Source organism: Sprattus sprattus (genome assembly GCF_963457725.1).
Source record: "Sprattus sprattus genome assembly, chromosome: 18".
NCBI classification, from domain to species: domain Eukaryota; kingdom Metazoa; phylum Chordata; class Actinopteri; order Clupeiformes; family Clupeidae; genus Sprattus; species Sprattus sprattus.
In genome coordinates this window covers 1,831,018-1,845,000 of record NC_137916.1, presented here as the reverse complement: position 1 = coordinate 1,845,000, position 13,983 = coordinate 1,831,018, and the positions used below count along the sequence as shown (strand labels likewise).

Genomic DNA, 13,983 nt, shown 5'->3' with positions numbered 1-13,983 from the left:
TCAACCTGTTCTTCATCATAGACACCCATTGGGTTCAACCTGTTCTTCATCATAGACACCCATTGGGTTCAACCTGTTCTTCATCATAGACACCCATTGGGTCCAACCTGTTCTTCATCATAGACACCCATTGGGTTCAACCTGTTCTTCATCATAGACACCCATTGTGTTCAACCTGTTCTTCATCATAAACACCCATTGGGTTCAACCTGTTCTTCATCATAGACACCCATTGGGTCCAACCTGTTCTTCATCATAGACACCCATTGGGTTCAACCTGTTCTTCATCATAGACACCCATTGGGTTCAACCTGTTCTTCATCATAGACACCCATTGGGTTCAACCTGTTCTTCATCATAGACACCCATTGGGTTCAACCTGTTCTTCATCATAGACACCCATCGGGTTCAACCTGTTCTTCATCATAGACACCCATTGGGTTCAACCTGTTCTTCATCATAGACACCCATTGGGTTCAACCTGTTCTTCATCATAGACACCCATTGGGTTCAACCTGTTCTTCATCATAGACACCCATTGGGTTCAACCTGTTCTTCATCATAGACACCCATTGGGTTCAACCTGTTCTTCATCATAGACACCCATTGGGTTCAACCTGTTCTTCATCATAGACACCCATTGGGTTCAACCTGTTCTTCATCATAGACACCCATTGGGTCCAACCTGTTCTTCATCATAGACAGCCTTGTGTTTCTACCTTTTAGTGTCATCCTCATCTCCCTTATCTGCCACTGGAGTCTATGGCACTAAGTTCTGAACTGTGTGTCAGATGCCGCCAGTGGGTGTTGGCCTTAACTGCGGACAGCCCCATGATTCTTCTCACCAAGTTACATGTCTGTGCCTTGAGCGCTCTGGCACCAGGTTGGTGGTGCGTCAACGTTTAAACTGTCATTTTTAAAAGTGAGGAACCGTTGGATTCCTTGGATGAAGCCAAGCTCAACTCATCCAGTGACATCAATTCCAATTTAGAGGATTTTCCACCATATGGGTTTTTATGAGAAAAAATGACACAGGCCACATTTCTTTTCAAATATTCACCAAAATTGGCAATACAAACAAACATTAACAAAAAATGATGTGGTTGCCAAATTGTCTTCACAGGCCACAAATGATATCCTTTATTTACCAAACTTGGCTCAGGTTATCTTCAGATCAAGCCTCACAAAAGTTATCATATGAATTTTGGATTTTTGATATGTAACACTATATTAACCATACCAACGAGCCTGGCTCTTTGGCGTTGCAGACAGAGTACATGTTTGGCACCCTGTAGACCCGGGTTCAAGTCCGGGTTGGGTAGCTGCGCTCTCCCTTGGCTACCAATGGTGTCAGAAGTGGGATGGCTTGCTTGAGGTCATTGGATGCGTGCCCTTAAAACTGTATGAGGGATCCCCAGGTAGGTTGACCCCTGTGTGAGGGACCCCATAGAGGGGTGAAGCACTTGTCTGTGTGGTGCTCTGGATGGGAGAAGTACGGTTGGTGGTTGCGCAGGGATTGTGTGTGTGTGAAGCGCAAGGGTGCACTTCCCGAAGGTGAGGGCAGTGTGACGATGTGACGTCACTACACATGAGTTTGTGCTCTGACTGCCATACCAACGAGCCTGGCTCACACACAAAAACACACACACAAACACGTATTGTTGCGTCTGAACGCGGTCATTGAACGAAAGTTCATGCATTTTAGTGAACGTGAACTGAACGTACTGTTTTACTGCCTTATGAACGATACTGTGAATGCGTGCACTCTAGTGCCTGTGAACAGCACGTTCACTCTTCACTTTCCTTTCGTTCAATAACATGCCAGATTTCTAGAGACTTCCAGGCGAAAAACACGGCGTTAACAGTCCTGTACCTTCTACTGTCTATTCCTGGCAAGTGTGAGAGCGTCGAAGTTGCGTAGAGGCAGAGAGCGGTATTGCAGGCAGATAGAGATTTCAATCTGATTACGGAAATTATAGCTCACAACATATTGAAGAAAAGGAACGAACAAGTTCATTTTTTGGAGCAGTGAATTAAGTTCAACATTTTTAATTATGAACTATGAACTGAACTAGTTAATGTAGAAAGTGAACTTTCCCAAAACTGCAAACACAGACTAATCAAACAAACACACCTTGGGCAGGCTGAAGCTGAGGTTTCTGAGAGAGATTTTGTTCTCGGTGGTGTGTGTGTTCTCCGGGGTGTGTGTGTTCTCGGGCGAGCTGTCAAGTGACCCCCAGGAGAAGGAGGCGTTCTCTATCACTAGAGCCACATCCAGCCCTTTCCTCTGAGTCAGATAGGACTCAGGGTTCTGCAGCAACAGCAGCTTCTGAGGAGTGCACACACACACACACACACACACACACACACACACACACACACACACACACACACATCATATACAAATCACACACACACACATCATATACAAATTACACACACACATCATATAAACATTACACCCACACACACACACACACACACACACACACACACACACACACACACACACACACACACACACACACACACACACACATCATATACAAATCACACACACACACATCATATACAAATTACACACACACATCATATACAAAGTACACACACATATCATATACAAATTACACATACGTCATTCATACATTACACACACGTCGTATACATATTACCCACACACGGCATATTCACATTACACACACACACGTCATATACACGCACACAGACCTTGAGTCGTGCCAGAGACACAATGCCCTCAGCCAGAGCTTTGACACAGAAGGGCAACAACCCCAGAGAGAAACGCATGGAGTTAAAGATGGCGATGATGGTGAACGCCTGCAGAGGAGACGAAAGGAGGGAGATGAGAGGAGAGGAGGGGAGGAGAGAAGAGAGGAGAGGAGGGGAGGAGAGAAGAGAGGAGAGAGTGAAAAAAAAGGAGAAGTGGGAGAAGAAGTTTAAAAACATTTTTAACAAACACATTTACTGACAACCTTTCCATTCATTCCATCCTTAAAACACAGAAAAATCCAAAACAGTCAACCAATCAGAACATCCAACACAGACAACCAATCACACCAACATCCATTCAGATTGAAAAATAAAAGAGAAGACGAATGGAGGAGAAGAGATGAGAGAAGACAGGAGAGGTGAGAGAAGAAGAGAAGACAGGACAGGAGCAGAGAGAGGAAAGAAGGAGAGAGGAGAGGAGAACTGAAGAGAGGGGGAGAGAAGAGAGGAGAACAAAAGTGTGGAGGGGAGAGAAGACGAGAGGAGGTAAGAGAAAAGAAGAGAGGAGGAGATAGAAAGGAGGTGAGGAATGGAGAGAGGAGAGGAGAAGAGGAGCCCACAGAGAGAGGACAGAGGGAGACTGACCGTGGAGGAGTCCAGGGGGAGTCCGAGGAGTGTGTGTATGACAAAGGTCAGGATGGTGGCCAGGGTGGGGATGATGGCGGTGTTGGCAGCGTTCATGCTCTGGATATAACCAGCTTTCTGGAGAAGCCTCTTCTCATTCTTACGGATGTCTACGGACACACATACACACACACACACACACACACACACACTGGATATAACCAGCCTTCTGGAGCAGCCTCTTCTCATTCTTACGGATGTCTACGGACACACACACACACACACACACACACACACACACACACACACACAGTACCACACACACAGTAACACACACACAGTAACACACACACACTCATGTCTAATGTGCTTCATCGGCTTGTACTATCTCTATGTGATATGGTTCCTGTGATGTGATATGGTTCCTGTGGTTGGATCTCTATGCGATATGATTCCTGTGAGTGGATCTCTATCTGATATATTTCCTGTGGTGTGATATGGTTCCTGTGATGTGATATGGTTTGTGTGGTGTGATATGGTTCCTGTGGTGTGATATGATATGGTTCCTGTGGTGTGATATGGTTCCTGTGGTGTGATATGGTTCCTGTGGTGTGATATAATATGGTTTGTGTGATGTGATATGGTTCCTGTGGTGTGGTATGGTTCCTGTGGTGTGATATGGTTCCTGTGAGTGGTCCTTGTCCGTACCTGTGATCTTCTTCTCAAAGGACTCCTCCCAGGCGTACATCTTGATAAGTCTGATGCAGGTGAGCACCTCGTTCATGGTGCGGACTCGGCTATCCGTTATCACCACAGCCTGCCTCCGGAACATGCCTATCACCCTGGCAACGACCAACTACAGCCCAACACAGCACATCATCAACAAGTCAGCTTTCTACACACACATCAACAGTTCACACATCAACACACAGACACAAAAACACACACACTCACTCTCAGAGCAAAACATTCTGCACAGACGCACACACACAGACACAAAAACAAACACACAAACAAACAGACAAACACGCACATATTCAACACAGACCTTAAAGTTTATTTGTTTAAGAGAATCTGCTAAATTAAATGTAAATGTAAGAATCATCACCTCTAATATGAAGACATGATAACTGTTTTTGTAGCTGCCGATACCGTCACCGACTTTGTGTGTGTGTGTGTGTGTGTGTGTGTGTGTGTGTGTGTGTGTGTGTGTGTGTGTGTGTGTGTGTGTGTGTGTGTGTACCTGTAGGGGGATGAAGACCAGGTAGACGGAGACTCCGATGAGGGCGGTGTACCCGAGGATGTAGCAGGCATAGAAGATGCAGAGTAGCAGCAGCAGTGGCACGCAGAACAGAAAGGAACCGAACACCACCGCCTCAAACATCCGGTAACCATCCGCCGTCAACACATTAATGATCTACAGGACAACACACAACAGCTCAGCTGGTGTATTCGTGTGTGTGTGAGTGTGCATGTGTGTATGTGTGTGTGTGTGCATGTGTGCGCGTGCGTGTGTCAGTGTGTGCGTGTGTGAGTGAGTGTGTGTGTGTGCATGTCTGTATGTGCGTGTGTGTGTGTGTGTGTGTGTGTCTGTGCGTGTGTGTCTCACCTGTCCCACAGACACACTGGTGATGACGCGCATGTCGATGACCTTCTTGAAGGCGAGCATGGAGAAGGCTCCTTTGACACGCGTGGCGGTACGAAGGTTGATGGCCCAGAGGAGCGAGATGAGAAAGGCTTTACAGAACTCTGAGCTGAAAAGGAGGAAGCACATCCCCAGACCGTAGCCCAGAGAGAACCGTCCTGGAAACTCCACATAGTTCAGGATCTCATGCACCAGCACAGCCTGGGGGAGGGGAGAGCGCACGTGAGGTGTTACTACGGCAACATCAGAGACCAGGGTTTTTCCTGCAAAGAGAAAATGTGGGCGCGCGCCTTAGCCGTTTTCCCGAGCGCCTATGACCAATCCCGCGCCTGCGATTAGCCCGTGTCAACTGTGAGGTGCGCGAATGGACAGAGCGGCCAGCTGCCAATCACTCAATTACTCAACCTGTGTATGCATCCTGACTTAATTACTCAACCTGTGTATGCATCCTGACTTAATTACTCAACCTGTGTATGCATCCTGACTTAATTACTCAACCTGTGTATGCATCCTGACTTAATTACTCAACCTGTGTATGCATCCTGACTTAATTACTCAACCTGTGTATGCATCCTGACTTAATTACTCAACCTGTGTATGCATCCTGACTTCATCAGTCGGCGGTGATTTTGAGCATAAGGATATTATTTGTCTGTCTGTTTTAAGGAGTACCAGTAGACCACGGGGCCTCGGGAGAGGCAGGCAACCGCATTGGTTTATCAATAAAAGCTCAGCTTGTTCAGAGGAGAGCGGATAGATTTGTGTTGCATCTCAAATTAAATAATATTAATATCATCATTGATAAACCGGTGCGGTTGTAAACTGTCGTTCCGCTGCGAGGGTCAGCCCGACGTGCACAAATACACCTGAACAAATGCAAATGAAATTTCCACTGAGAATGCTAACAAAAGTTTGATTAACGATTTCAAACGCAGACTCCATTGGTATTCTTAACCTGGAATGATAATATATAGTGTAGGCACAAAGAAATTAAAAAGAAATTGCAAAACACCTGCTAATAAATACATTGATTAGAAAATACATATAATGCTCGCTATAATGCTCGCTATAACTTTTATTGGAGCCGTCAACGCAATCAATCTCGTGCAATGCATGTCCGCGAATATGTTTAATAGTATTTTTCAATACAGTCGAGCCCTCAGTCTGTTTTGATCAATAGTAATCGCGTTGATAGAAAGATCAAGTGTGTCTTCTTGTCTGATCAAAACGCAACTGTGATGTGCACGAACAATAGCTGGCTTCTAAGCAAGCACCCAATTATCAACCTGCGGAATCCTGACTATATCAGTCGGTAAGTGTGGTACCTTTTTTCTATAAAATTCAACTTGTTTTCTATCTAAAAAATATAAATATCAAATATATACAACGTGTACCTAGATGGTGAAAGTTAGGTGAAGTTATGTAACTTTTAAAATCTAAAGTTGAAGCAAAATGATCTTCTCATTAGCCTCCATTAGGTGGCACAGTATTATTTTTTTGGAGCACCGAAGACCCATTTTGACCCAGGAAAAACCCCTTGATACAAAGACAGAACCCTTCGAAAGGTCATGTCATGGTCCTGCTGATCACTAGAATGGGACGGTCTGTCTCTGTGAGGGTGTAAGAGACGCACCGGTCCCACGAACAGCGCCCCCGTCAGGAGGATGGAGGCAAAGACACTGAGGATGAGGCGGGTCCTCTGGAATCTCATCACCACCTTCACCAGAGACGCCCTCTCCAGTCCCACACGAGACACCTCCTCCTGCCACAACCGCTCCAGCCTGGCAACATACATACACACACACACACACACACACAACACACACACACATACACACACACACACACACACACACGTACACACACACACACACACACACACACACACACGTACACACACACACACACACACACACACACACACACACACGTACACACACACACACACACACACACGTACACACACACACACACACACACACACACACACACACACACACACACACACACGTACACACACACACACACACACACACACACACACACGTACACACACACACACGTACACACACACACATACACACACACACACACACACACACACACACACACACGCACACACACACACACAAACACACGTACACACACACACACACACACACACACACGTAAGCGGAAACACACATGCAAACACGTACACACTCTCTCACACACACACACACACACACACACACACACACACACACACACACACACACACACACACACGTAAGCGGAAACACACATGCAAACACGTACACACTCTCTCACACACACACACACACACACACAAAAAAACAACAGTTTGCAACAAATTTTAAAGAAACCAGTGCAGACCTCTCCCAAGGACAGATTCCTTAAGTTGCAACATTAGTGAAAGTCAAACTAGACTGGCGAGGCCGCCCTATACACGTACACACATACACACACACATACTAGAGCTGCCCCATACACATACACACACACATACTACACTGGTGAAGCCTCCCTATACACATACACACATACACAAACACATGAGCCACCCCATGAGACAGATCCGCTCCTTGGTCGATGATACACCTACACCTACACCTACACACACACACACACACACACACACACACACACACACACACGCTACACCTTTACACCAAATGTAATGGAAATCCAGCCAGTAGTTTTAGCATAACCCTGCTTAAAGTCAGACACTAACAAACATCTCTAATGTGGCAATGGGAGTATTTATACAGGCGTTTGTGTGTGTGTGTGTGTGTGTGTGGGGGGGGGGGGGGGGAGAGTATTTATAGCCAAAGATCTGCAGCCCTATTTGGTGGTTACTGACTCTAGATGTCATCACCTGATGGAAAAACATGAACTCTGTCCCCTACCGCACACATTTCCATACAAACTCCCCCAACTCCCGACCAGACCCTGTCTGTGTGTGTGTGGGGGGGGGACCTCCAGAGCAACTGAAAGCTCCCTCACTGAAGTATAGACAGAGGGCAGGTATGTTAGGTTAGTAGGAATCAGGTGTGTTAGTCACTAGGGATCAGGTATGTTAGTCACTAGGGATCAGGGGCCGTATTCACAAAGAATCTTAGGGCTAAAAGTAGCTCATAAGTGGCGAATTTAGGAGAAACTCCTAAAAATAATGGGCGTGTCAGTCTTAAATTTAGGACCTAAAAGTAGCACCTAAGTCTAAGACAGCTTAAAACTCCTCATGACGACAAAAAATCGTAAGATGGCTGCAGCCGACTTGGAATTGATAAAAGACATTGCTTAAACAGTGAAGGTATTAATATTGTCGTAGAATAAGCGCGGGATGCAATGACGCCTTTAAACAACGATGTGTCCCGAAGTGAAATGTTTGGAAACATAAAGATAGCCTATTTGGCTTCGCGGAAAACGCAAATGACGACACTGGGAATCATCAGTCAGCCGTTTAATTCATCAAACTATCAACGCACTGTAGACCCCACATCATCCAACAGTTTATCCAGTTGCCTTTGGACAATCGCCAATTACACAATATCAAAGTAAATTCCATGGCGATCGCAGGAATGTCCAGTGACGGGACACACATTACAATAATTGCCCCATCAAAAGATGAGGACGTTTTCGCCCACCGTGGCCTGGATGTACCGATGACTCGTGCATTTCAATGGAGAGCGGTCTGCAGCAGGTTTTTGAGAACTTACCAGCTGGATGCCGCTGGGGTGACAGTGGCTATTGGTCCTGGGACCAGTAGGCTTTCGCTTAGGCTACGTTTCACGTTCGTTTCGCTTGAAGGGCCGTATGCGCTGATATTTGAAGTGGTCAAGGGCTGGAAATATAATAGCCTAACAGTTTGCTGGGTTCTTTAATTATTACTGCCTTGATTACATGCAATTGCCATATTATATATTGATCGCTTTCTAATTATCTTATCGTGCAAAGTGTCATTCCCGTTGGATGCACAAACTTGTCATCATGCGTGTGCATTCTGCTAACTGCACTGTCCATAACTATTTAATATGACTTAATTTGAAGCCTAGGTTATTCTCTTATTTTCAGTTGATATAGTGGGATTGTTAGAGGGACGTCACGAATGAGTTTTTAATGAGAGAGCCTGTCAACAACCAATCACCGTCCTCACCCCTTCTAAACTCGTGCATGAGAATCGACGTCATCCATAGCAACGGAGTTTTTATCTTAAGCTTAGGAGTTGGTATTATCCTTAGTATGAGTAGGTCTCAGAGCCGTTGTGAATCACTTTTAAGAAATGACTCCTACGTAAAAGGTTTTAGCGCGAGTTAGGAGCACTCCTAGTGGTAAGATAAAAGGCTTTGTGAATACGGCCCCAGGTGTGTTAGTAGGGATCAGGTGTGTGAGTTAGTAGGGATCAGGTCTGAGGTTTGAGATTAGGGTTGGGTTAAGTCGGTTCTGAGCAGGAAGAGTGGGGTGCTTAGAGACGGACCGGTTGCCATTGGCGTTGGCTCCATCATGCGGTGAGAGGAACAGAGAGCTTCGGTCCAGACGGTTCCGGAACAGTCTCCACATCATGGGCGTCATCCAGGTGAACGAGGCGAAGGAGAAGAAGCCTGCATCGTCCAGCGGATTGGACCTGGACCTGGACACACACACACACACACACACACACACAGAGACACACACACCAAACACACACACCCACAAACACAGACAACACACACACACATTAACACCACACACACACACCAAACACACATTGAGACACACGCAGACAACACACACAAACACACACACACACATTCACACCACCCACACACACACACTTACCAAATACACACCACAAAGAATGAGTATTGTCTCAATAGGGGCATGTGTGTGTGAGAGCGGAGTGTGTGTGAGTGTGAGTGTGAGAGTGAGTTTGTGTGTGTGTGTGTCTATGCGTGTGCATGTGTGTGTGTGCTCACCCTGAGGGGAAGCGAAAGGGAATCATAGTCTGCAGGCTCTGGTAGTAGCGGTGCTGCTGGGGGGGGGTCTCCTCCAGCGGGTCCCCTACTGAGGGCAGCTCCTCAGGGCAGGAGATCGGCCAGGGGTCACTGCGCGTGCGCTGCTTCTGGAGGACGAGGCCACATAAGTGTTCAGTGTATCCCCTTAACTCACCTACAACATTTCCACCATTGATTACAACAGGTTCAGTGTGTGTGTGCGTGTGTGTTTGTGCGTGTCTGTGTGTGTGTGTGTGTGTGTCTATGTGTCTGTGTGTGTGTTTGTGTGTGTGTGGCTGAAAGCTCTAATGTCTGTTCCTCTCCTCCTAAGAGGATTCTGAATTTTCATCTTTTCATCATTTTTTCACAGTCATCTGCACACCAATTAATTAAAGAATAAGATAAAGTGTGATATTGCATCAGAAGATGATTTCTTTGTCATGTTCGGGTTCATTTGAATGGTCTCAGTCAGAGGTGGTAGAGTGGTCTGAGTCCTGCAGCTGAATAGATTTGTTTTAACATGGATCTCAGAACCAGGAATCTCAGAAATTGTGAAACTCTGACCCACTGTGGCCTCTCAAGAAATTCTTAACTAGAGAAGTATTAATAGGTAACGCTTTGTCCGCAATGACTAAGGCAGTTAGTTTCAAACCGAAAAGCAGTGCTACCTGGCTAATCACCTGGGCTAGACAAGCTGCAGCAGAACTGTAATGTGTTTATCAAATCTGTAAGAACATTTTCTCTCTCTCAAGGTGCTATTGCTCGCAATTGCTGCTGGATGTAGAAACACTGTTCCTCATCACCATATAAAACAAGTACATTTGTGTGTGTTTAAAAGCATAGGGAGAAGACAAGGACCACTGCAGGGGTCAACTAAATGGACAATGCAGTTCTGGAATGTTGTGAGAGGCATAGTCTAACTATGTAAGGGATAACGGCCGACGAGCTGTGCAGTTCTACGAAGTAAATGGACGCTGCGGGGCAAAGAACACCACGACGCGGAGCCGTCCATTAACTTCGTAGAACTGCACAGCTCGGAGGCCGTTATCCCGCTTATCTCCCGTTTACAACATCCAAAAATGTTTTTATTATTATTATTATTTAGAATTTCCTTTATCTTTAGGAAATTTAATATGCATAATAACCTGATGAATTCTTGATTTGAAGCCTAGTGCTCCCGTTAGAGAAAGTAGTGCCTGGAACCGGCTGTTTTTCAAAAAAAAAAAAACGTTACGTTGGTTGTCAATGGTAACCATTCAAGAGCATTGATATGGAACGGCGATTTAACTTTTCTACTGGGACTACGTCCAAGGTGTGCGGTTCCACGAACTTAATGTACACCCCATTAGCCAATCAGAAAACAGTATTTCGTTCCAGAGGGAGATAACAGCAATTAACCTACACCTAATGAGTTAGTGCAACTAGAAGGCCATCTGTGTTTCACAATCCAAAGATTCACGGCTTCCCTTACAAGATGACTGTGCTGTGTGTGTGTGTGTTTGTGTGTCTCAGTCTCATCAAGTCCATCTACAGCATATGCAGCTGAAATACCCACTCACTTTGTTTCTTTCTTCCCATCCTCTTCACTGATCTCTCCACCCGAAGTACTTGTAGAAACCCTCACCCATCCCGACCATACTGTCATACACTTATTCTACCCCATACTTATTTTCCTGAAATGTATAGAATTTAACCCTTCCATATGTTTTTCTGTTCCTATTCTACTTACCCTCTACTTACCCCCCCCCTTATGTGCCACGGTTTTGCTTAAGGTTTTTTTCATGATTAGCAGGTAGCTGTTCCTTGCCCCTGTCGCCATTGAGCTGCATGTTGCATTAATCATCTACAAAACTCTTCAGTCTTTGTGTTCACGTGGCCTGCTCTACCAATACTGATGCAGAGTAACATCAGATCACACCGAGCACCGATCACAACGATCAATCCCGATCAATCACCCCAGCCACAACGATCAATTCCGATCAATCACCCCAGCCAAAACGATCAATTCCTATCAATCACCCCAGCCAAAACGATCAATTCCTATCAATCACCCAAGCCACAATGATCAATTCCGATCAATCAGCCCGATCACAGCGATCAATCACCCTGACCAAAACAATCAATCCCGATCAAAACCCCCTTAACCACAACGCTAGTTCGTACTTGAGAGAGAAAAAAAGAGAGTGTAAAAGAGACAGTGCAGCACCACAACGCTAGTTTGTATTTTGAGAAAGAGAGAAATAGGGAGAGGAAGAGAGTGAGAGAGATAGGGGTAGAGGGAGAGAGGGGAAGAAATGAAATAATAAAGATCAAAGCGGTCAGAGGTGAAACTAGTTTATATATGCGCATATATTACACTTCCACACACACAATAAACACTTCTACACACACATATATACACTTCTAAACACACACACATATTAATGAATATATTAAAGGCACTTGATTCATATATTCTTAAGTCATTTACAGTGCTTGGAAATGATCTCTATCAGCTACACACACACACACACACACACACATATACACTTCTACACACACACACACATATATACACTTCTATACACACATATCTACACTGCTACACACACAAACACACACATATACACTTCTACAAACACACACACACATACACTCTACACACACACACACTTCTACACACACACACACATCATCTACACACAAAAATATATACACTTCTACACACACATATACTTCTACACACACCACACGCATATATACACTTCTACACACACACACACATACATATACACTTCAACACACACTTAGCCCAGACACACACACACACATACTCATGGTGTATTCTGGAGAGAGAGAAAGAGAGAAAGAAAGAGAGAGAGAGAGAGAGAGAGAGAGAGAGAGAGAGAGAGCAATGTATAGTAATGCTGGACATGGCTGTTAGAGAGAAAGGTCTGTGTGTGAATGTGTGTCTGTGTCTGTGGTCTGTGTGTGTGTGTTTGTGTGTGTGTGTGTGTGTAGTAATGTTGGACATGGCTGGAAGAGAGAGGGGTCTGTGTGTAAATGTGTGTGTGTATGTGTGTCTGTGTGTGTGGTGTGTTTGTGTGTGTGTGTGTATGTAGTAATGCTGGACATGGCTGGAAGAGAGAGGGATCTCTGTGTGTGTGTGTGTGTGTGTGTGTCTGTGTGTGTGTGTGTGTGTGTGTGTGTGTGTGTGTGTGTGTGTGTGTGTGTGTGTGTCTGTGTGTGTGTATAATAATGCTGTACTTACAAAAGAGATTCCTGTAATGCTCCCATTCTCCTCAAGGCTGTCATTGGACGAGATGTTGAGGACCCCCATGACGTCCGCGTGTGTGTGTGTGTGTGTGTGTATGTCTGTGGAAAGACCGTTAAACAGAAACGATGAGATGACACTTCAGATTTCAAACACGCAAAGCAAACAGAGGATCATGAGGCTTGCTGGCTTTCACACAAGAGTAATCCCGTCTTTGTAGCGGACGAGTGTGTGTGTCTCTCTCTCTGGGGCGGACGAGTGTGTGTGTCTCTCTCTCCATAGCAGACGAGTGAGTGTGTGCCTCTCTCCGTGGCGGACAAGTATGTGTGTCTGTCTCTCCGCAGCTCTTACCGTTCGCCTACGTCAGCCCCGGTGCTCTCCTCCCTCTCTCACAGCAAACAGAAGCGCTCAAGCTGAGCAGGTGCCTGTTTCTCCTTGGGTTAGCTGAGCTTAGGGCTAGCTTAGTTTAGGGTTAATGTCTGTGCTAGCTCTCCCTCTGTCTCTCTCTCTCTCTTTGTGTCCTCCTCCTCCTCCTCTCTCTCTCTTCTCTCGTTTCGTCACAGCGACAAACGTTTTTTTCATGCCCGTGTGTTTGTGCGTGTGCGTGTCTGTCTGTGTGTGTGTGTGTGTGTGTGTGTGTGTGTGTGTGTGTGTGTGTGTTTGTGCGAAATCCCGTGCTTTTACATCACAGCTTTTACAGGGGTTACACACACACACACACACACACACACACACACACACACACACACACACACACACAC

General features: G+C 45.5%; 1 protein-coding gene across 5 annotated transcripts in view; it reads right to left on the bottom strand.

Annotated features, from left to right (window-relative positions):
- Window positions 1-13,741, bottom strand: part of LOC308379024 (ATP-binding cassette sub-family C member 12-like) — a 45,194-nt gene extending 31,453 nt beyond the window's left edge. For 2 of the 5 annotated variants that reach the window (XM_080856067.1, XM_080856071.1), the window contains exons 1-11: window positions 13,574-13,741; window positions 13,220-13,323; window positions 9,952-10,097; window positions 9,474-9,626; window positions 6,630-6,777; window positions 4,961-5,197; window positions 4,595-4,768; window positions 4,060-4,207; window positions 3,373-3,521; window positions 2,728-2,835; window positions 2,135-2,329 (exon numbers count right to left, since the gene is read on the bottom strand). In XM_080856067.1, coding sequence (XP_080712193.1) covers window positions 2,135-2,329; window positions 2,728-2,835; window positions 3,373-3,521; window positions 4,060-4,207; window positions 4,595-4,768; window positions 4,961-5,197; window positions 6,630-6,777; window positions 9,474-9,626; window positions 9,952-10,097; window positions 13,220-13,288 — 1,527 coding nt within the window. In that variant the 5' untranslated portion in view covers window positions 13,289-13,323; window positions 13,574-13,741. Of the gene's footprint in view, window positions 1-2,134; window positions 2,330-2,727; window positions 2,836-3,372; window positions 3,522-4,059; window positions 4,208-4,594; window positions 4,769-4,960; window positions 5,198-6,629; window positions 6,778-9,473; window positions 9,627-9,951; window positions 10,098-11,528; window positions 11,566-13,219; window positions 13,490-13,573 lie in introns of those variants that run through there. The other 3 variants (XM_080856069.1, XM_080856068.1, XM_080856070.1) reach the window with 3 other exon arrangements.
- Between the last annotated feature and the right edge of the window lie 242 nt (window positions 13,742-13,983).